The sequence below is a fragment of the Ananas comosus genome, linkage group 13 (assembly GCF_001540865.1).
Source record: "Ananas comosus cultivar F153 linkage group 13, ASM154086v1, whole genome shotgun sequence".
Taxonomy (NCBI): domain Eukaryota; kingdom Viridiplantae; phylum Streptophyta; class Magnoliopsida; order Poales; family Bromeliaceae; genus Ananas; species Ananas comosus.
In genome coordinates, this window is record NC_033633.1 from 11,340,533 (window position 1) to 11,363,606 (window position 23,074).

Sequence of the window (23,074 nt, forward strand, 5' to 3'; positions counted from 1 at the left end):
ACGACATCTTTATTATTAGCGATTTATCAATCACACTGCTACTATATCGGCTCTATATTTATATGACTTGATGACAATAATTACTAAATAAATTCAAGATAAAAGTGTATAGAACTTTTCAAAATTTTGATTCTATTACTCATTCTTTCAATTTTTTCGATTCGAGTCAGTTAACTACACTTTGACTTTAAATTTGACTACACCAGTAGTATATTTCATGTAAGTTTTGCAACTATAAATCTACTCAAGTAATTAGCTTAAATTTTAAAGTCGATGTGCCCTCGACCGAGTCGAATCAAAATGATCTGTAGGGCAGATAAATTCTGTATGCTTTTTAAAATCTATAGACCCGGTCCATGCAACAATTTAGAGCCAAAAAGGACTATGGGGTTTCAATAATCAACCATATTATTATTATTATTCTCATCACATCATCACTCATCTTTGGTCCTTTTGGAACACATATGAAAGAGAGGTAGAGAGAGAAAGATAGAGAGAGAGAGAGAGAGATAGAGAGAGAGAGAGAGTGTGTGTGTGTGTGTGTGTGTGTGTTTGGCTTCAATGGAAGCTCTCCTCCTCCTATACAACCTCCCCTGCTTCTCCGCCGTGGTCGGTGCCGCCGCCGCCGCCCTGTGGGCCGTTGCGCGCCGCGAATTCGGCAGCCGAGGCAAAATCGGCGGGAATGGAGAAGGGGATGCGACGGTGGCTCCTCGGGGTTCGTGCCGCCACGGCGACCGCGATGGCGGGGACATTGGCTTGGGACGTTCGGATGTACGGATGGAGCATCATGTTCTACTACACTGAGTACGCTGACTCACTTATATGTAGTTTGTACTATAGTTGTAACCGTATACAAAATCTAAATTCAACCATTTGTAGTTAGAACCGCACGAGGAGGCTACTGGTACTCCGTAAGGTGCGAAAATTTGATTTCAGCCGATCAACGGTACTCTGAACTCAAAATTTAAAATGTGTCGTTTGTATTTATATATATAGTTAGTATACTTCATTAGTTCTCGTAACTATAAATTAATTAAAATAATAATTAAATAGTTTAAATTTTAAAATTAAAGTATTGCTCGAATCAAATAAATTAAAAATTAAATAGTAAGAATTTAAAATGCAAAAAAATTAGACATTGGATTCAAAAAAAAAAAATCCACAGTTTAAATAAGTTTTGTAAATTTTTTATTTTAATAAATAAAGAAAGTCAACTCTACTGGAGTAGACGTATTTCCTTTCCCTGTAGACGTAAATAAGCACACAAAAATGTTAGCTGGGTACATTCTAAAGTACGCATAGCAAGCTCCTCGTCTCCGTCTCCGGCGAGAGAAACTAGGGTTCCGGCGGCCGCCGGAGGCGGCAATGGATGGCGGAGCTCCGGCGGAGCTCCCTACCTGGGCGCGGTGGGAGGTCCCGATCTGCTTCGTGATCCTCGCGGCCCCCGCCGCGGCTTCGGCGGCCGCGATTTCTAGGGTTAGGTTCGACCCCCTCAAACCCCGCGATCTATGGATCCCGAGTTGCAAGAGGATGAGCCCTCTATGGCTCCTAGCCCTAAGGGGCCTCGCCCTCTTCGTGTTGTGTTGGTTGCTCCTCGAGATGGTTCTCCTCGACGGCGCCTTCGCCTTCTACTTCTACACGCAGTAAGATGCTCAGATCCCCACCCCCCGATTCACCATTGTTATAATCTTCGGATGTAATTAGGGTTCTTCTTCTTCTGATATGTGATACTTGATGGAATTGTAGACGAGGAGTGTGATTAAATCATAGTATATGGCATCTCATACTCAGATAAGTCACATTGTAGCGTCGGATTTATTATTTTGAAAAATCATGATTGTATATGGTTTGAATGATGTTTCGAAGGCATCAACATGTTGTTCGGCAAGTCTCTTTTCTTCTTTTTCAACAACAATTGTATCAATTTGTATGGGATATGATTAGATGTCTACGACAGCATAGTATACGCTGGGCCAGCAAGTTACTTTCTCAGAATGCGAAAAATCATCTCTTAGGTGGAATGCTTTACTGTAGAATAGATGACTAGATAACTTGTTCGGACATCGAAACATACCCTTCATATCAAATTTAAGATTGCTACGAAGATACATGTGCGACCTCATATTATTCGGAAAGCATTGGATGGTTGTACTTACAACAACTATATGGAACTCCATATCTCTGTAATTCTACAATGTTGGTGCTAGTTTGTTAGAGTTCGTGGACCATTTCGAGTTTGTAGTTGACCAAAAAGTGGAAGCTTTAATTTCAAGCTTTTGGTTTTTGCTGTAGTCGGAAGCTATTGGAATGATTGTGATGAAGCAGTATTTAGTGCTTCTTCAAGTAGCTTTATCGAAACAGCACATACACATAAGTTCCCAAAATCCGTTATTGCCTTTTCACTTCTTTATTATGTGCTTCATTCGTCTCGGCTTTGGTGGCGAACGCCCTAGCAATGTGCCTTCTAATTTCCTTTTGTGATTTTAAGGTACAATGCTTTGTCGAACAATTATAGAAACAAGAACTTTCTCATCAAAAGGAAAATTTTCATGTAGCTAACTCTTCTTATGCTGATGTGTTATGTAATTGCTTATAGCTACAGAGTTTCAAAGGTTGTGACATTGTTACCAATGCGATCTACAGTTAAGAGCAAGTGATCTGAACTATTCTTCTCTCTACAAACTATCTGCAGGTGGACCTTTACATTAGTCATCATCTATTTTCTGGTCCGTGCTGCTCCCTCTTTGTACGACAAAGCAATACTATTCACTTGGTTCATTAGCATATGCATGATTCATGTTTTCTCCTGCTTACCTATGTAAAACTTTTGCCTTTTGGGTTAGTTACAAATTTAGTTTTTGAAACTTGACACCGAGTTTAATTACCTCCTTAGGGTTTCGAATTTTACAATTTGGTCTCTAAAGTTTGTTCTGAGTTATGACTGCTATGTAGGCTGGCGTTGAAAAATGCTATGCTAGCGACATCTGCTATGATGCTGAGGTGGATTTTTTTTTTGACGATAGACTGAGGGATGTTGTTGGTTTGGAAAACAAACTTAACTATTGTTTAAATTGAAGTCGGAGCGGCAACTAAGTTCGGATCAATCTTCAAGGACTAAATTTGTAATTAACACTTGCCTTTTAATCTCAAAGAAAAACTTTTTTTTAAGAGCACGATATGTGAGCAAGCAGTTCTTCCTCTTCATTGAGCAAAGGAAGGACTTTATGCACCTATAGCTCTGCAAATTTCTCTTTCTTCGAAGAAGTTAAATGCATACTCATATCATCTGTTGGACTTTTTATTTTTGTCAGCGTGATAGTCCCTCGCTTGTGTGTAGATTGCCACCTTTGTGTCTGCCCGTGGCTGCTGGAGTTATTCAAAGCATTTCACTGCACATGTAGAAAACAGAGGACTTCTTAAAAGGGATGTTGAAGAGAACATAGATTCAACCGTGAATCCGGAAACCAATTCAAATGGAAAAGCTATCAGATTTGGAAGCTCTTATGGGCAAGGAGATATAGAGCAAAAGGCTGGAATATTGGAAAATCTCATGCAAATCACCTATCAGGTTATTTTATCAGGATTTGTAAATTGTTAAATCACAAAAATAGCTCTTCAATTCGTATCTTTCTTCAATTTTGATTAAGTTTTAGATTTTATAGAGAGTATAGATTACTGTCAGCGTTAGATTTTTCTTATATTGTTCATATTTAGTTCGTGTAAGATCGATAACCCATCTGTTGTAAACTTTTAGTTGATTAATACAACTTATGTTGTAAACCCTTCATTGATTGATACAACATATGCTGATTCCTTTTCTCGAACAGACGAGTGCAGGTGCCGTTGTGTTGACAGACATTGTGTTTTGGGGCCTACTTGTACCATTTTTGTCGGTCGAACATTTTAGCCTCGACCTGGTTGGTATCTACTTGAATAATCTTTTTGTTAGATGCTTAAAGCTTGGTGTTTTCTTCCGAGCTTACATGCATGTGCTAACTTATAATTGTGAAGTTCTTTCTTTGGAAATATTAGAATGTCTATAACTTTTATAACATTTCCATCCGCTTCTATCCTTAATTCCTCATTGTAATCTCTTGTATACTACTCTTGTATTGGCTAATTCCAATTTTTAATAATATAATTCCCTGATTCTTGATGAAGTGTCACCATAAGTATGTGTCCACAAAATTGATATAATTGGGGCAGTGCATATGACTATTATTGATTCTTTTTCTTTGTTTTTACCCAAAACTTTCTGTGTGATGCACTACTAGTCCGTTAATTTAGCCAAACTTCTCAAACTTACCTTTATCATGATCTGTGTGTGTAACATATTGTTTTCTACGCACTTAACGATCCATGACTTTTTGTTTTTACTTTTACCCTAACAAGTTATGGTTAAATTTACAAGCATTTTTCCTAGGTTTTTTTGTCATAGTCATGCTCGGATATCTTTATCATGATCGTATCTCTTCTTATCTCTTGACGATTGCTGAACTTTTATTGGCAGTTGATGGGGTGCATGCACAGCGTGAATGCTGTGTTCCTCCTCCTCGACACTGCCCTCAATAGCATGGTAGGTGGCTCTTATTCTAGCGATACTGCTATTCCTCAATCCTTTCTAATTTAGAGCCAGCGAGTTGAAACTTCTTTTTTTTTTTTTTTTTCCTCGCAGCCATTTCCATGGTTTCGCATTTCGTATTTTGTTCTCTGGAGCTGCGTATATGTCGCCTTTCAGTGGGTCCTCCATGCTTGTGGCTTTTCATGGTGAGCATTTTATGTTCCTTCATGCTTGCTTGCCCTAGCTTATTAAACCGCTCTGCTACTCCCGTAAGCGTTATCTAGGCATTTAGCAAGAATCTGGAGCTTGTCCTGTGACAAAAAGTTGAAATAACCTTCTGCTCCAAGGCAAAAGCTCCAATTTGAAGCTTCTGCTTCTGCTGCAGCCGGCAACTGTTGGGAAGTTTTAACTGAAATAGCTTCTACAACTGCTCCTACAATATCTTTACTCAGACAACACTTCTCCAAAAGTTTCAGTCAGGCAAAACAGGCACTACATAAACAATGATGTTGCTTTCTGTGTCTTCCCTTGAGTATATATAACTCTGAAACAAACAAGAAAAAGAAGAGGAATCAAATTACAAATTGACACGCCTCTTTTGTAGAGACATGAATCGACAAAGATTACCATCGAAACTAAATGCGGAATTATATCACATATTATATAGTTAAGATAAACTTGCTCCATGCATTACAATGTGACATATGAACTGATTAAATGACTCCTTTTCAGGTGGCCTTATCCTTTCCTCGAGCTTTCGACCCCTTGGGCGCCGATGTGGTAAGTGTCAGTTCCTTTCGTCTTAACCTTTCCCTTACATTAACAAAAGCTTGATAGTCGACGACGACAACGTCACAGGTATCTGAGCTTGGCATTGATACACATCCCGTGCTTCGGATTGTACGCAGTGATTGTAAAAGCCAAAGTATCATTTCTCTCTAAGTTCTTCCCCCAAGCCTACATTAGGCCATGTTAACTTTGCGGTACGCATCCGCGTTTCGTCGTGTTACATTAACTATATTAATTGTGCAGTGAATTTTTCGCACATTTATTTAGAATTATTTTGTTGTATACATCTTTTCCTTTTGTTTACTTATTATTAATCATAGTTTTGGTTGCTGTTTGGATGGGAGTCTCCTTTATACATGGATTTGCTAATTTCTTCTTTTAAGCTATGTTTGATTTGAAAACGAGTTTTTTTTTTTTTAATTTCCGGGATAAGTATAATTGTTCGTCTCCAAAGCTTAAGTTGTCAAAGAGCAATGTTTTAATCATTTCATGATCAATTGCAGTACGATCTTAACGCTATTATGATTTAGACGGTTTATCGTCTTTTCGCTATTTCCATGAAACAAGGAAACTAAAGCTTTTACGATCAAAATTAAAGTTGATGTTAGGTTCACTAACAAATCTTACACCTCTTTATCCAATGGTTCATGTTGTGTTCTTACTTTGTCAATTTTTATTACTATTAAAAATTTAAAAAAAATTAAAACTTTAGGAATTATGAAAACTTAAAAACTTTTTGGTAAATTCAGTAAACCTAAGAATCTGTAGTAGTTTTTTTTTAATACGACGAAAATTGAAGTGAGATTCTGAATTCTAAAAGTAAAATTATAGACTTTAGACAATAGCTCAAATTGCGTCTGATTGAGCAACACTATATTTTACAGCAGAGAGAAATTATCACCTATATTCTAAAATTTTACTGATAAATTATCAGATAGATATAATCTGTAGCATCTAAAAGGCCATAATTGTGCCTCATTCATAGCATTCAATTAACATTACAAAAATTAATATATAGATATTTCGAAATATTTTGTATATATATCACGAGATGTGCTCATACACCAGGTGCACGCAAAATGGACTGGAGGGCTTTTTTTGCAAATAGCCCCTGAGCAATTTTTATTTTAAAAATAGCCCTATCAAAATTAAAATTACAAAAATGGTCTTGTCCCTGCCACGCAAGCGCCACGTCAGCGCCACTCAGACAGTGCTGGGGCAGGGTATTAAGTTGAAAACGGTGAATCATTCACCGTGTCTAAACACGGTGAATGGTTCACCGTGTTTAGTACGTTATTTTTGTATATTGAAAAGTGGAATAAGGAGTAGGGATGTCAATAGATATGGATATCCGAAATATTATCCGAATCCAAACCCGAATAAATTATATATATATATATATACGTAATTTATTTTTGTTTATTTATACAATATATAANATATATAATTTATTCGGGTTTGAATTTGGATAATATTTCGGATATCCATACCTATTGACATCCCTACTCTTTATTCCACTTTTTAATATATAAAAAATACGTAACATCCCTACTCTTTATTCCACTTTTTAATATATAAAAAATACGTAGCGAAAAATACGTACTAAACACGGTGAACCATTCACCGTGTTTGAAGACGGTGAATGGTTCACCGTGTTCAACTTAACACACGGCCCAGCCCTGCCCGCGTGGCGCTGACGTTGCGCATGCGTGGCAGGCCCAGGGCCATTTTTGCAAATTAAATTTTGACAGGGCAATTTTTAAAATAAAAATTTGCCAGGGGTCTAAATGCAAAAAAAGCCCTGGACTGGAGGTTGCGGTCCAATGTCTCGCGGGTGTTACAATAACGAACCAATCCACACTACATCTCAACTGATTCCTGGAAACGAACGGTTGAGATCAATCGGTTCCTAACCCGATCATTTATTCCGCGAGACACCACACCGTTGTTCGCTCCTTTAAATACCTTCCCCGCTCGATACTCCGAACCCTAACCCTAGCCGTCACCTTCCCCTTCCACTCCTGAACCCTAACCCTAGCCGTAGCTCGGGCCCTTCGGCGGCGCCGGCGCAGCGAAGATGCAGATCTTCGTGAAAACCCTAACGGGGAAGACGATCACCCTGGAGGTGGAGTCCTCGGACACGATCGACAACGTGAAGGCGAAGATCCAGGACAAGGAGGGGATCCCCCCGGATCAGCAGCGCCTCATCTTCGCGGGGAAGCAGCTCGAGGACGGGAGAACCCTAGCGGACTACAACATCCAGAAGGAGTCGACGCTCCACCTCGTCCTCCGCCTCCGCGGCGGGGCGAAGAAGCGCAAGAAGAAGACCTACACCAAGCCCAAGAAGATCAAGCACAAGAAGAAGAAGGTGAAGCTCGCCGTGCTCCAGTTCTACAAGGTCGACGACGCCACGGGGAAGGTCACGCGCCTCAGGAAGGAGTGCCCCAACGCCGAGTGCGGCGCTGGGACGTTCATGGCGAACCATTTCGATCGCCACTACTGCGGCAAGTGTGGCCTTACCTACGTCTACCAGAACCAAGGTGAGTAATTTAAAAAAGAAAACAAAATCCTTTTTTGAGGAGAAATTTGGGTTGTTTTTGAGTTTCTGGGAACATTATTGCAATTCAATGAAAGGTAGGGTTTTCGGTTGTTTCATGGTTAATGTTAAATTTTGTTCGTCGGATATTAAGAATTCGAGATAATTATGAAGACTCATTTTGATTTTTGAACATGTATCATCGTTAAAAAATTGATTTTCAATATCTATGTTGTGTTTTTTGATGTTGATGGTGGATTTGTCGTTGATTCTGAGCATGTATCTCTGTCTTGATGATCTCATACACGAATGGAGATGGAGATGTGAGGGAATGGACAATTTCTTAGGAACAAAAGTTTCATATAAAGTATTACTCATAGAAAATTCTTAAATTGGAGATGGAGATGTATTTACATTCCAAGACCATCAAGAGCCTGCTTGGCCCTGTTCTTGTGTCTGCTTCCGCCAGCAGCAGCAGTCTCTAGTAGACACTCAGCAAAGAGAAAATTTTAAAGCTTCTGCAGTAGCGGAAAGCGGATATTTTAGAATAATATATCTCCTTAGTAGGAGAGCACTATTTAGACATTACTTCGCCAACTACACTCTGCTAAACAGGCCTGCAGCAGCAGCAGCAGTCTCTAGTTGAGCATTTAGCAAAGAGAAATTTTTGGAGCTTCTGCTGTAGCGGAAAGCACCATTTCTCATGATCTGAGATTTTAGAATAATGTTTCTCCTTATATCGCCATTTCGACATCACTTCGGCCACTACTGCACTCTGCTAAACAGGCCTGCAGCAGCAGCAGTCTCTAGTTGAGCATTCAGCAAAGAGAAAATTTTGGAGCTTCTGCTGTAGTGGAAAGCTCTATTTGTCACGATCGCATAATTTAGTAAAATATTTCTTCTGAAAGCACTATTTAGACATCACTTCATCAACGACACTCTGGTGAACAGGCCCGCAGCAGCAGTCTCTGGTAGAGCATTTGACAAACAGAATTGGAGCTTCTGCTGCAGCAGAAAGCTCTGTTTGTCATGATTTTTTGTTAAAATATTTCTTCCCTTAAAGCACCATTTAGACATCACTTGGTCGACTTCGCTCTGCTGAACAGGTCCTAAATCAGAAAAGTGACTAGTTTGTTTGATGGCCTGAATTGAAAAGTTTGAGTTGGATGCACAGCTTCCGACTCCTTATACAGTTTCATATTTGGATGTTTTTTTAATAGAATATTGCTAACCATTCAGAGGGGTTATGCGTTTTTCGCCCATCACTGCATGTTATAATAGGAGAGCCATGAGATGGAGATACAAAGTGGGAAAAAGGATTTTCTGTTCTTCCTTTGATTGGTAATGCAAATTAGAGTTGTCTTGTTGGGTGATGTTGGTTCTGATCCAAACCTTGTGAATTTTGAATGATTGTCTTGATCTGAATGGTCGATCTTGTTTCCGAACACCCCTATTTTAAGATTCAATTTTTATGATCTTTCGCTTGTAAGCTTGCTTCTCAAGTCGCTCTTTGCATGCGGCCTCTTCATTAATTTTATTGTCTATCTCTTCAAATGCATTTTTGTTGCTTGCTGATGGCAATGTAACTATAATTCGCCTTCGGCCTAGAGTAAAAAGAATCACATGATAAGATGCGATCAAAAACTATTTTGCTATAGAGATGGGGATTGAATGAGGTCTTGATGATCGGTTCATTTGGTTTATTCTGAGGGTTCTGATTTGGAACTAATCGTCGGAGTAAATTGATTTGGTGGTTTGAATTCCTTTGCTTGTGCATTATTTGGAGTTGGAATTTCGAAAGTTTTTGTTTTTGCTGTTGCTGTTGCTGTTGCTGTTGTTGTTGTATGAGGACTAGTTGATAATGTGTTCCTAAAAGCATTTAATTTTATACTTTCGGAAGAGTCAAAAAAAAAAAGTCCAGAAGCATTTTCAATCTCTTTGCTTCTGCTGTAAAATTGCGGCGGTTGTCGCTGCAATTTTATATTTCTAGCATGAACGATGGACAGATCGAAAAATACTTCTGAAAGTGTAAAACTAAGTTCTGTTAGAACAGCATCATCGAAATAGGCCTTGGTCTCGCGAGAACTACGGCGAGCTCGAAATTGTAGGGTTTTGAAGATGTGGTGCTTTTCCTCGTCGCAGTGTTGTCGTTGGTCGAAAATTGTTTTCATTGTGTGTGAATACCCCCCCAAAAACAAGAACTTCTGGGAATTGGTAATCTAACTCCGTGCTTAGAATCATCCACAACTTTTAGAAAGGGAGAAAACAAACAGCTTTTCTTGAACACAATAATGGCGAATTTTTCATTTCGTTGGCGATGAACACCGAACTTAAGACTTGTATATCGTGAAGTTCGAGTTATGCTTCCTTTGGATTGAGAGAATCGCAAAGAGTAGAATCATTTTCTTGCTTAACTTGCGTTTGAATTCGACACTACGAGTACAGATTCTTTGCATATCCGGAGCGCATAAAACCTCGCACATCTATCCTCATTGCTCGGCAAAGCTCAAGATCACCATCAACATTTGATTTGCACCTACATTTCAGATGAAATGTAGGATCAGCACCTCGGATTTGCAAAGAATCTGCACTCGTATTGTACTTCGAAAAATGTTATCTAGTTATAGTTAGTATTAACATTTCATTGAAGTTTTATTCAAGCCGTTTCGTACAAGCTACAATTAATTTCAAACCTAAAATGAGCTGGAGCTGGATTATCCCAACTGGTCTCAATTTCGAGCCGAACACGAGCTGGCCCTAGGGTAGAACCCTTACTCTCGTCAATTTATACTTTAAAACCAAGATTTGGAAAAGAGGGTTCAATTTGCTCAACTCAAACTTTAAAATAAAACAAAGTTACAAACAATGACTTGGTCTTTCAATTGAGAAAACATGATCAATCCAAACAATACAAAGCATTCACTTTTTTTTCCCAACCCCCCATAAACTTTGTCTCACCCATAACAAAGAAGTTTAAGAAACATTCACTGCCCACTCAATCCCCACAATGCATGAACTAGTCAATAAATGAAATTCACCCAATCAATTTCAACAGTTGCTTACAATCCATTCATCACCAAATTGATTCTTATAAATTCCACTTCAACTCTCTTCATCCTCTCATAACATATGTATTTATATATATATATCTCTCTCTCTCTCTCTAAAATGATGCATAAGTATCATGTTCATGCACTATGGTTTGTGATCACACTCTTTCTTGTTGTACACCAGCTGTTTTCGCCGACGGTGGCGGCATTAGAAGTCGATTACTACCGCCTGACGTGCCCGATGGCGGAGAAGATCGTCAGGCGGACGGTGACGAGAGCGGTGGACAGGGATCGCGGTTTGGCCCCCGCGCTGATAAGGATGCACTTCCATGACTGCTTTGTTAGGGTAACATAGATCAGCTTCTACTTTCTCTCTTCCGATCGACTTGCGCGCGTTTATTGCTTTTGAATTTTATCTCTATTTCGATGTAGAATGAGTATGAATTGCTTTTTAAGTCGAGCGAATTCAAAACTAATGCTTCTTCGAACAGTATTGCTCAGAAAGAGGCATTACCGAAACTCAGATATTCTGCTTTTGCTGCAGCAAAAAGCTGTCAAAGTGATTTTGTTTAATAACTAACTGGAACTGCGTGCCGCGTGATCGGCAGGGCTGCGATGCGTCTATCCTTCTCGACCCGACCGCAACGAACCGGACGGAAAAGCTGAGCCCCGCCAACACCCCGAGCCTCCGCGGCTACGAAGTAGTCGACGAAGCTAAGGCCCGGCTCGAGTCCCACTGCCCGCAGACCGTCTCCTGTGCCGACATTATCGCCTTCGCGGCCCGCGACAGCGCCTGCCTGGCTGGTGGCCCCGAGTACGCCGTCCCCGCGGGCCGCCGCGACGGCGCAGTCTCCCGAGAATCCGAAGTCCTCCCAAACCTCCCCCTCCCAAACTCCACTCTTGACCAGCTCATCCAAATCTTCTCCTCTAAGGGGCTCGCCGTCGAACACCTAGTGGCGCTCTCCGGCGCACACTCCGTCGGCGTCTCGCATTGCTCGTCCTTCGCCCACCGGCTCTACGGCTTCAACGCCACGCACGCGCAAGACCCCGCATTGGACCGGAGCTTCGCGAGCCTTCTGAAGGCGAATTGTCCCCCGTCGTCGGGGACTGACACGGCACGGACCGACCCCACTGTGCCGCTGGACTCGAAAGCGTCAGACCGGCTGGACGTGAGGTACTACATGAACCTGATGGCTGGGAGGGGGCTGCTGGGGTCGGACCAGGCGCTGGTCAGCGGCCCGGTGACAGCGGCGCTGGTGGCAGTGCATGCCGCGGAGCCGTGGCGGTGGAAGGAGGAGTTCGCGGCGGCGATGGTGAGGATGGGATCCATAGAAGTGCTCACTGGAGAGGAAGGAGAGGTGAGGAAGGATTGTAGGGCGGTGAATGGTTAGCCGCAGTTGTGTGAAATTGTTTGTTGAATTGTATGTTTCTATTGCAAATCTCTGTTGTGGTACTTTCTTGAATGATTAATAATGCGGTAGCTAAAAGCACTACATTTATACGGTAAAAAAATAAAAAAAAATCTAAAAGTGCTTTTTATCTTTTCTCCTCTCTGATACTATAAATCATAACAGCAACAATCGTCGGAACAGAATATGATTACATGCTTAAGTTTTTTGAGTCTCACAAAGTTTAAAAATACTTTTAGTCACTACATTAACGAACTAGGCGTAAGTACTTAACTGTAACATAGAACAAATTTCAGATTCTAAATTGTAACAATTGAAACTACAAAGGATATGATAAATTACTTCATGGGGTGTTCTTTTTGGACAATTTTCATGGAGTTGTCACAGATTATAGCAGATGAAAGAGAATTACATGTAACACAAACTTCAACAGTAGCAATGTTACTAAACTTACAAACCCAATCAACAGGGGAAAAAAAATACCTAAAAAAAAACAGAAGAAACAAACTACAATCAATCACACCATACAAAGGCAAAAGTTTATAATTATCACCTGCATAATTTAGCTACTGAGAACAATTACAACAGCCATTTAAGATAGATACTCTACATGAATCAAAAAAAAGAAAGGTTCAAAAAGAGGGGTTCAAAGAATGGGGCAAAAAAAACGAAGATAGGCATTTGTTGTGTGGCCACCTCTTTTAAAATTTCTCAACATGAAACACGAAAGAATTGCTCGAATTCGGGGAATGCGCCGAGGATACTTTGGACAAGGCTGGGTGGTAGTGTTTGTAGCTGTAGAAGGTTTTGGTGATGGCTTATTAGAGAGAACACAACTTTTTCTACGTCTACTTCACCCAAGGATCCTGCATCAAAGAATAAAAAACAAGTAATAAATCTCAACAACACCGATTACTAAATAATATTAAGCTAATTTGACAGGAGCATTCTCCTCGTTCTTAAAGATGGACGAGAGAATCAAAACATGTTTGCTTTGTATAAATCGAGTACTGAAGAGGAAAGCAAAGTACTAGGCATGAACTTTCCATGAGAATTTCTACATGAAAACATCATGGATAGTTTTCTTTTCTCCACTAAAACCTACGGAGATGATAGAAGGGGCTTACCCAATTCAATATCTTGTGCTTCATCTTCTATGTCTCCTTCATCAACCATCTCGGTCAGCTCATCAGCTGCTGCTGCGTATCTATGCAAGAATTCCTCTTCAGTCTCCTCACGCACATCGTCCTCGGAATCCTGACGAATCAATGAAATATGCAGTTATGGGGGTAAAAAGCAGGAGGGAAAGGAATTAACTTCGTTAGCGCATTTTGGCAACAGAGCGAACATCATTAGCCACTGTACTACAGGATTATAAATTGGTTGACTGCATCAAGGGTCCCAAATCTTTTTCGGAAGGTTCGGCTTACTAGGTCCCCAAATTTTGTATTCTGCAAACTTAGCCTTGCAATTAGATTCCTAGTATACATTGGATGGCAATGCCCACATAATAACTATATGGTGGTCCAAAAGTAGCTGATTAGGCGGGAAAAGGACCCTTGATGCAATTTACCCGTGAAAAATCAAGGTTAAGAATGTTGGACCAATAATAGGAACTAAAAAGGTAATTCATGACCAAACAAATATTAAACATGAAGGTACAAAGATCAAGCACTTGCTACCTCTTCATCATCAATCTCATCTTCTGAAGCTTCATCACCTGTATCTTCTGCATCGTCGCCATCATCATCATCATCATTTTCTTCCTCCTGTTGAACTTCTTTCAGATGTATGCAAGCCTCCATTAATGACACTAAACAATCCCGCAAAACCGTACTCCCACTTTCTGAGCGGGCCAAAAGTCGCTCAACCCCCTTTGTTAAAGTCAGCACTACATAACGCCCCAACCCAATGCAAAATCTTTACATCAACTTATAAAAAAAAAAATAGTAATGTCTGGGAAGACAAATTAATTAGTGAGAGAATAATATAATATGAAAAATTAGTTCATAAAGGAAGCTTACCAGCTAACCTAATCTCTGATTCAGATGACAAACCGGGATCAAAAGAGTTACTTGAAATCCTTGCTAATCCCGATGCCCAAATTGCGAAGCCATTATCTTCATTCTCCGATAAGGCTTGCTCGATGATTTCCGGATAAGATATATAACACGATGAAATAGCTAGCAAAAGAGGTTTCCATAGACCGCTTGGTTTATTTGATATATCCTTGAAACGAGAGAAAGCTGAGTGTGCAAACCCTAGCGATATTTTCCTTTTTACCACTTCAGTATCAGATGCAAAATTTGGAATATTCAATAAGACATGAACACATGAGCAAGCTCTCCACATTGCAGATGGATAAGCTGTAATGGCCTCGGTAACAAAAGCAGAAACACACTCAACGATAGAACTTGTCGACCCATTTAAAATCCAAGATGGGGTCCTTCTCATAAAGAAACCACCTGAGTCGAGTCTTTGATGAAAATCAATTGCTTCCTTAATTGCAATAAATATTGCCTGGTCCTCCATCTCTTCCCAAGAATGCCAATCGGCAACAAGATAAGCCCACACAGATATTAGCTCAGCAAGTTTCAAATCCCTAACTTCATCCGGTGTGGCGACCGACCGCATGATAAATCCGAGTAGTGCAGAGCAATCATTTATACACGACGGAGGTGGTAATGCAGCAGAAACTGTGGCTCCCTGAACACCATCCTTTAAATGCAGAAATCATTCAGAAAGCTCCAGAATATAAGAAACCCTATGGCTAGACTAATTTACGTCTATGCTAAATAGAGAGTTAAAGCCTACATGATAAGTAAACCACATCAGCCATGCAGGCAATAATTACTGCCTGTAAGCAGATCACCACATAACCCATGCAGCACCCAGTGACTTGCCCTCTATTCCATCCAATACTTCAATCCCCATCACTGTGCTAGTCGAAGCCTTTTTTTGATTTAGAAGTTATTTTCTCTTTATGGTTGCATTTAAAATATGAGAAGTGATGGAGGGAAGATCGATAATTGCTGCACGGGCTGATGTGATGCATGGGGTGTGTCAACCGAAAAATTGCAATAGAAAGTAACAGAATAAACATACCGTAAATCCCACAGGCGTCAACCAACCCTTTTGCAGTAGTGCTGAAACTATCCTAGCCACTGCAGCCTGATCAGATTGCCATTTCCTTTTCTCTTGTTGCTTGGTTTCATCAGAAGGCATAGAATCCTCCAAAGCTTGGGCCATCACTGTTAAAGCAGCAAAACCCCGCTCAACTACCTAGAACGAGAAGCTTGTGATTCTTAGACAAATCATAGTCAAAGAAAAGATGAGAAGCTGACGTGAAAACTAACAAAGTTGAGCAAAAAGCAGTTGAAATAACCTGAGGCCATGGTTCTGGAATAGGGGGGAGTTGCTTCGAAATAGCACCGGCAATACTGGTTATGATGTCAGGAATATGAGCTGCAACCTTCTCTTCTCCAGATTTGACTATTGCACCAAGAAGGTGGAATAGAAGAGAGGACTCATTTTCATCTCCCTCGCCAATTCGGTTAACCAGGACTCCCAAAAGAGAGAGCCAATCGGGTGGAAAATAATCATTCTGCCAAAAGAAACGTAAACAAGCATTACGAAGAGAGATTCTTTCAGCAAATATAAAAAGCACACTGCACCATCCTTACTTCAAGAAGTTCTGAAATGGCCCCTGCAGCAGACGCACGAACAGGATAACAACTAATATCGCCAATGTCTGGCGTGGACAATGCCTTAGTCAATGAGTTATAAATATCTGCACTCATAGCCTACAACAAAATAATAGTCGTATTAAGAAGCAAGTAAGCATTTTATATTGCATTGTACATAGTGCATACAATATAATGAAATGCTACCCAGCATTACTCCACGCTGAACACCTAATGTAACACTTCCTAAAAATGCTTGTACAAGCTTGCAGTACCCAGAGAGAGAGAGAGAAAGAAGACGCCAATTTATCTGGCAAAATTATCGATATTGTTTCCAGATCTTGATATGTATAACCATATATTGAAAACGAGGCAGAAAAAGAGTACCTCTGGGAGGCATGACACTAGCTCTCCCAGTATCCAGTTTGCTGAGGCAATCAGATAGGGCGCGCATTGATGTAATGAATACAATGGAAGAACCCGAATCCGAACCAAAGTAGTGGTGTAATCTGAACTTCTCTCCCTCAAGAACTGCAAGAGAAGTTCTTAAATGTTATTTACCTTCCGAGTCTATTAAAAATGGTTTGGATATGTATGATGCACAGGTAAAATAAAAACATCATCTTACGTCTTGGAGACCTCCGTATGCCATTAGAACACCATAGTAACTGCCAAAAAGTACAACAACAACTTTTGTGAGTGAGAAGAATAGCATTCACGAATAACGTGATGTTTGAATTGCGAAATTTGCCCAACACAAAAGAAAAGTGTAAATCTTAATGTCATTCTCTTATGCATTCTATGGTTGGAGAGAAGAAGAGTATAAATTAAATTATCCCTCCTTATTCTGCCAACAGCTGAATAAAAATAACTCGAGATATTTTTCAATATTCTGATTTGATATAAGCTTACTCTTGCACCGTCTTCGACGAAATATCTTCCCCATCAGAGGGTATAGGAAACTTAGACAAGAATGGAATAACTAATAACTCCCCAATGGAGCTCTGCTGTTGTTTTCCTTTACTTTTATCGCCTTTCTTACGTTTAGAAACTGCTGATACAACAGGCGGACCCTGTAAACTACGACAAGGTTAGCTAAAGAAATAGTTCAAAGCAATTATAAATTGATAAGAAAAAATCAGCACAAAGCTTAACCTTTGATAGTGCAATAACACCGAGCAAATTAATAGCACTTTTCCTAGCGGTAAACAGATCCTCAGCCCATCCTGAAATTTCATCCTGTAATGGAAATGAATCTGCATCGTGACAAGCATTTTGCAAAAAAAGGATAAGGCAAAAATATATTCACTGTACAAGCTCAGATGGGAGGTTCTTCCTCATGTACTCATCATGATCTTCTTCCCACTCTGATATATCCTTCAAACAAACAAACAGGAGTATTAGTTCAAATGCACGACAAAAAAGTTGTCATGCTATGCAGTGCCCAATGTGCATTTAATTTGAAGGGTATTCTGCATGGAGACTAATGAATTGTGAATCGAATATAATAGATTGCAAGCTATATATAAGATTGGCGTCCATTTAAATAACCATGATGACATTGACTATCAGTGCTTCATGGAAAGTGAACTCACATTATCAATAGGTAATGAACATTCTCAAGAATTGAATAAAAAAAAAATCGGCAACAAATTGATAAGGAAAAAAAGGAATAATTCAGCTTTCAATCAACCATACCCAGGAAGTTCCCTTTAGACCAAAAAAAAAAGAGAGAATATTTAACAAATACTAAGGAGATATCAAATTAGATTAATGAAACCATTAACGACGACAACTCAACTTTAAAAAACCTCATATCATGTTCACTGTAATGATAAAAACAAACTGACCCTATGATACAAAGAAGACTACAAGTTTATATTGGTATAACTCCAACTTTAGCTACCTTATGAAAGAGGCAATAGTGACAGCCAATAATTGATGTTGAAAATACATAACAGAAACACTGCATAACAAATATGAAGCAAGCACAGCAAAATCACAAGAGTTTACCTTCTGATTCAATGTTAATGCTGGGAAGATTGCTGAATCCAAAAGTGAAGAAAAATGGGATGAAACAAGTCTCCACCCCTGTAAAGAACATTGGTAGCTATGGTACTGAAAACAAGTTTTGAAATATAAAAGTTCCTTACAGTCAAAAACATTAAAAGATCTGAAATCGGAGAAAAGAAGTTCAGAAGCACATTTTACAATGAAGCTGTTTAAAACATTTACAACAAAGAACTACTTGACAATAATTTGTAGTTAATTGACCTCAAATGCAGTAGCAAGAGATGTAATCAACAAAACCAATTGAAAATCTTTAGTATAATAACTGCTGAAGACGACAAAAACTTGAAAGCTCGTCTTTGATTCAAAGCAATACAGAAATAGCTTTCAGCTAAACATATTTGATTGGAGCAGTAGTACTTCACTAAAAGAAACCAAAACATTAAACCAATTAACACGTGAATCATGGAAGAACTTACGGGTCCTGTTTCTAGAACATGTGAAATCACATCAAACGCCAAAGAAACGATCCGCTCCGACAGAGAATCGAGTTTCTGCATTTCATTTAACATCTTAGAATCTCACATAAACCAAAATCTAATGCAAAGGAGACAAAATATCCAAATAAAGATAGATATGTGTAAACTAAATTGAAAACTCCATTCAGTATATGTTAAAATATAACCTATACCTAGTAATTCACATTTCATCACATGTTTATCGGTATACAAATGTATATACATCCATTACACAAAAGGACTGTTTGGCCAAGATGGAGTTTCTACAGAAATTCTGTTTTGATTAGAGATGTTTGGACATTTTTATTGTCTCACCATCCTTCTAATATAACAATTGTATGTATTTTATTTTCCCCTTTCTTGTGCCAGTTTACATGCCTATCACTGGTGTATAAAATGTCATTACAATAACAGTATATTACAATCCTATTATTATATATTCCTGCTGCTTATCATAAAGATTTAACATATCATGTATGAAACTGCAGGCAAGAAATGGAGAGTGTACATATGCTTGCTTGATGGATGCCTCAGTACACATTTAGAAATAGACAGAAACTTGACTGCTAAGTTGGTGAGACATTTTAAAGTATATTATTTGCGAATCACAGAGCTCACTTAAACCAACACAACATCATTACAGACTTACACTTATATTAGCACTTTGCTTGGCTATTTTGAGAGCACAATCAACAATGCTCGGCATCAGCCTGAAAGAAAAATATTTCAAAGTAAATATATAAACAAATGCTAATCCAAAAAACGCAAGAAAGAAAACACATACTTGTCAGCGTGCTTCCTGTGACGAGTGACCAAGCTGCAAAAAATTATTAAACTTCTCTTTGCAGTCTTTAGCCTCATGACATACCCATCATCCGAAGAAGCACCATTTAAACTCAATGAATTCATTATGCGGAACAGGTCATGGCAAAAAGGTGGCAAAATCGGGATTAATGCAGATGGCATGTATGATCTCACCTATAAGTTAATACAATTATGATGTAAGCAACATAATCCCGAAGATAATGTTTTTAACAAAACAATAACAGGTATTTCATTTGATACATTTCTGTGCCGACTTGAAATACCAATAAACAGGTAATAGAGGTCATATGTGTGTGTGTGTGTGTATGCCGTGCTGGAAAAGTATGCTGCGCTGCTGCAATAATGTCTCCGACATGCACTATGCAATCAATATGAATGTCAACAAAGCCTCCAGCTCATATGCATATAAATAGCAATAAAGGAATTTACAAAGCAACAACAAAAGGACGTACAGCAAAATACATGCACTTGCATATGATAAGAAGGATTTGGTCATATTCCACTTGTAACTTGTCTTCAAATGATAAAGCCTATTATGTAAACATACATAACTGTCAGCAGGAAATCGACATATCTTCAGCAAATATAAAAGAGATAAAGAGCTTACTAGCATGAAACCTTATCAACAAAGTGATGGAATGTCACTTGCAGAGGAGCAAGAATGTCTGTTGCTATTAGCTCCAATTGTGGTGGCACAGGTTCCTTCGGCAATTTTGGATTCAGAAAGTACTATAAAATAACAAAGTTGTCAAGCAAGGTAATCCTAAAATCTTAGGTATAATCCTGTGTACATGCTCTCTTACAACAATAAAGTTACAAGTAAGCATGAAAGTAAAGAATTAAAGAAAAAGTAAAATCCTTCTCATGTCTTTATGCACTTCTTAGAACTATCATTTATATTATAAATTAATAATTGATTATAAAAAGTATGCAAAACATACCTGGAAGGGTCTAATAATTGTCTGCAGCACTGTAAGCGCATTTACAGTATTCCACTGAGAATGTTCACTCTGACTAATAAGATTACTATTCTGAATTACTAATTTTAACTCAGGAACAAGTTCAGGCCATGAATTCTCCTTCACAAAGTCCTTGGATATGACCAAACGGAACTGTGAACCACAAGAAAATGAGAGAGTCGTTAATGAACAACCTCTCAAGCGAAGGATGATTTTGGTAGCACTGAGTGTGGTGGAGCAATGCAGACAAACAAATTCTCTGAGGCAGCTGTGCCGATGAGATGCAAAAGTGTAGTGCTACTTGAAAATGAACAGCAAGAAGGAGAGAATAGACTGAGAAAGGGAGTAATGTTTCTGTCACTTGATAGAGATTTTCTCCTTTATGTTCAAATTTTGAAATCAACATATTAGCCCAAAGCAAACTTCCTTTCTTTCAATTTCCTTTTCTCTGGAAGCTACCCAAAAGAGATTCTTATAAAACTACTTTTTTTTACAAGTGCCACTTCTTAGTAACAGCATCGCCAACTTTTTGTTCTAAAAATTAGAGCATTTCCAACTTCAAAAGAGAAAAAGAATACAGTTTTGCATAGTTTTTCTTTTTCTTTTCTCTTTGAGTAAAATGGAATGGCGATAGACCCATAAAAGTTCAGCACGGCTGTTACTGAATATTATTCAGCAAGGCATGACCAGCTTAAAAAACAGATACATACAGCTTCAACCAAGACTTTGAGAATCGCAGGTTCCGTTTGTAGTAAGGCTTGAGCAAGCTGATTCCGGAACTCCCTGTGAAGTTCGGGAGATGAAGGTACCTTGTCCATACGACGTCTGGTAAAATTCTTCAAATAAGTTGCCGCAGCAACTCTTCGGCCATGACTCTCACCCCCTATAGTAACATAAAACTCTAATTCAATAGAAAAACTGGTTTTTTTTTTTTTCTTTTTTTACTTTCTATGTACAACAGCGTACAATTTAACATGTAAAAAACTTAATGAGCTTAAAAACTGCAACTTTCGCTTTAAAATTGGAGCAAAAAAAAAAAAAAAGCAATACATCGATCAAGCGCCCAAAACCAGATGTACTACTTAACAGATGAAAAATGCATCAAATATATGCTAGTGCGCAAGGATCAAAGTAAGTGAGCTTAAACAGCTACAACCTTCGCTTAAAACTTGATCCCAGAAACAGCAATAGCAGAAGAAGCAACAAATCAAGCGCTCAAAACCAGATTTGCTTATTTATTGATGAAAAATGCATCAAATACAAGCTAATGCGCAAAAATCGAAGGATGACACTGAGTAAGCTTAAAAAGCTACAACCTTTGCTTAAAAATTTATCCCAAAAACAGCAATATACCGAAATAAGCACCAACTCAAGCGACTTAAACCAGATTTGCTACTTAGTTGCCAAAAAAATGCATCAACTGCAGCTTATGCACACGAATAGGAGGATCTGAGCCAAAACCCTAGTCATGAGAGAGAGAAAGTGAAAGAGAACCAACCCGTTGCTACGGCAAGGAGGGAAAGGGGGAAAAGGGGGACGCGGGAGAGGCGATCGAGTCCCTCGGTGGCGGAATCGACGGTGGACTTCTCCGTGCTCAGGGTGTCGGCGAGGAGGCGGGAGACGTCGGGGATTAGGGTTACCATGTCGCCTCGATCGTCTCCGAGGTCGCAAAAACCCTAATTTTGGGAGGGAGCAGGAAATGCGAGTGGAATTTACTTTAATTTTTTTATTTATTTGTTCCCAAAATTACCACCAGAAAAAAAAAGGGCGGGAAAGTGAGTGGAAATTGTTGGCTGGATTTGGTCTACCACGTCACGTCAGATGTGGACCAAACATTGTTTTGGGGATTAGTACTATTATTATTATTATTATTATTTTTAGGTTTAAGATATCCGAAGTTGGACACACGACAAGATTTCGAAAAGCCGTCGACATCAGCATTTGTTTTGGCACGAAAGCCACAAAATCACCCTTACTCCCACTCATAATTGTGCAGGGATCAGAGCTCCTCGACATTGATAGGACGACGGGTGAAATCGAGTTTGCGAAACTCACAAATTTCTCGCGCTCTCATTTTTTGCTTCCAAACAGCCCATCGGCCAAAGCATTGTTTGAGTATTCTTTGTAGCAAAACATATTAAATGTCTATCTGGCAAATCGCTTTAAAGTAAAAGCGTATAGAATTTATTTATCTGAACTATGGATTGTTTTTGTTCAGCTATCCAACATTTCAAAATTTGGAATTTACCATCCAACCATTCATTTTGTTTAATTTGTGTTGGTCTGCGGAATTTTAACTTCAAAGATTTATCTTCACATGTTAGTTTGTTTACTTCATATAATTCTTGTGAAGATAAATCTAAAAAAATTAATTGAAAGTCCAATGATAAATTCTAAACAAAAATTACGAGGATCCAATAACTATCTCACTATTTTTTTTTAAGAAAAAAGATAGCACGTTAGCTGTTTCATTTATTAAGAGTTATTTACTTTCAAGTAATTATAATTGCACTACAGTTGTAATTGTATGCAAATTCAAATCAGTCATTTAGTTTTATATATTTGAATCTAGTTGTTGCAGTTAAAACTGTTACAAGGAGGCACAAATATTGAAGTTACAAATATACCCAAATTTACTGCAGTTCCAACTGCCGCAATTGAAAACAGTTACAATAAATAAAAATAAGCTAACCTTTCCAATAATCTTCTAAATATAAAATATATATATTTTCTA

General features: G+C 38.9%; 4 protein-coding genes across 11 annotated transcripts; 3 read left to right on the forward strand and 1 right to left on the reverse strand.

The window, feature by feature from the left end:
• Nucleotides 471-5,688, forward strand: LOC109719082. 4 transcript variants are annotated; one of them, XM_020245604.1, is made up of 8 exons: nt 471-804; nt 2,693-2,726; nt 3,338-3,568; nt 3,828-3,917; nt 4,511-4,576; nt 4,676-4,767; nt 5,294-5,341; nt 5,420-5,688. In XM_020245604.1, exons 1-8 carry the CDS (start codon nt 683-685, stop codon nt 5,535-5,537), a joined length of 801 nt encoding a protein of 266 aa, XP_020101193.1. In that variant the 5' UTR covers nt 471-682; the 3' UTR covers nt 5,538-5,688. The 4 variants fall into 4 exon arrangements, with proteins under 4 accessions (XP_020101193.1, XP_020101191.1, XP_020101192.1 ...); XM_020245602.1 differs by lacking the exon at nt 471-804 and adding an exon at nt 1,229-1,643; XM_020245603.1 differs by lacking the exon at nt 471-804 and adding an exon at nt 1,376-1,643 and having other exon boundaries at nt 2,693-2,746.
• On the forward strand, nt 7,324-8,085 carry LOC109719028 (ubiquitin-40S ribosomal protein S27a-1). Its single transcript, XM_020245519.1, has one exon. The coding sequence runs from the start codon at nt 7,428-7,430 to the stop codon at nt 7,896-7,898; it is 471 nt and encodes a 156-aa protein (XP_020101108.1). The 5' UTR covers nt 7,324-7,427; the 3' UTR covers nt 7,899-8,085.
• LOC109719215 (peroxidase 5-like) lies at nt 11,027-12,389 on the forward strand. Its single transcript, XM_020245762.1, has 2 exons — nt 11,027-11,282; nt 11,545-12,389. The coding sequence occupies exons 1-2, from the start codon at nt 11,055-11,057 to the stop codon at nt 12,325-12,327; spliced, it is 1,011 nt and encodes a 336-aa protein (XP_020101351.1). The 5' UTR covers nt 11,027-11,054; the 3' UTR covers nt 12,328-12,389.
• On the reverse strand, nt 12,682-22,043 carry LOC109719467. 5 transcript variants are annotated; one of them, XM_020246174.1, is made up of 21 exons: nt 21,839-22,043; nt 21,051-21,223; nt 20,323-20,493; nt 20,000-20,110; nt 19,834-19,911; nt 19,341-19,534; nt 19,206-19,266; nt 18,518-18,592; nt 18,042-18,119; nt 17,343-17,405; nt 17,184-17,267; nt 16,941-17,101; nt 16,657-16,696; nt 16,416-16,559; nt 16,029-16,148; nt 15,731-15,949; nt 15,451-15,627; nt 14,370-15,063; nt 14,028-14,236; nt 13,473-13,602; nt 12,682-13,211 (listed from the first exon to the last, which is right to left on the reverse strand). In XM_020246174.1, the coding sequence occupies exons 1-21, from the start codon at nt 21,981-21,983 to the stop codon at nt 13,057-13,059; spliced, it is 3,282 nt and encodes a 1,093-aa protein (XP_020101763.1). In that variant the 5' UTR covers nt 21,984-22,043; the 3' UTR covers nt 12,682-13,056. The 5 variants fall into 5 exon arrangements, 4 of the variants coding, with proteins under 4 accessions (XP_020101763.1, XP_020101762.1, XP_020101764.1 ...); XM_020246173.1 differs by having other exon boundaries at nt 18,042-18,146; XR_002218711.1 differs by lacking the exon at nt 12,682-13,211 and having other exon boundaries at nt 14,028-14,114; nt 18,042-18,146.

Bases quoted from the DNA above. Each gene is read 5' to 3' on its own strand.
- LOC109719028 (XM_020245519.1), top strand. From the start codon at position 7,428: ATGCAGATCTTCGTGAAAACCCTAACGGGGAAGACGATCACCCTGGAG.
- LOC109719082 (XM_020245602.1), top strand. From the start codon at position 1,366: ATGGATGGCGGAGCTCCGGCGGAGCTCCCTACCTGGGCGCGGTGGGAG. The intron at 3,569-3,827 runs GTTATTTTATCA...TTTCTCGAACAG, and splicing joins TCATGCAAATCACCTATCAG to ACGAGTGCAGGTGCCGTTGT. The intron at 3,918-4,510 runs GTTGGTATCTAC...TTTTATTGGCAG, and splicing joins AACATTTTAGCCTCGACCTG to TTGATGGGGTGCATGCACAG.
- LOC109719215 (XM_020245762.1), top strand. From the start codon at position 11,055: ATGATGCATAAGTATCATGTTCATGCACTATGGTTTGTGATCACACTC. The intron at 11,283-11,544 runs GTAACATAGATC...CGTGATCGGCAG, and splicing joins TCCATGACTGCTTTGTTAGG to GGCTGCGATGCGTCTATCCT.
- LOC109719467 (XM_020246173.1), bottom strand. From the start codon at position 21,983: ATGGTAACCCTAATCCCCGACGTCTCCCGCCTCCTCGCCGACACCCTG. The intron at 20,111-20,322 runs GTATGTTTTGCA...GTTATTTTATAG, and splicing joins CAATTATTAGACCCTTCCAG to TACTTTCTGAATCCAAAATT. The intron at 19,267-19,340 runs GTATGTGTTTTC...TTTTTCTTTCAG, and splicing joins CACAGGAAGCACGCTGACAA to GCTGATGCCGAGCATTGTTG.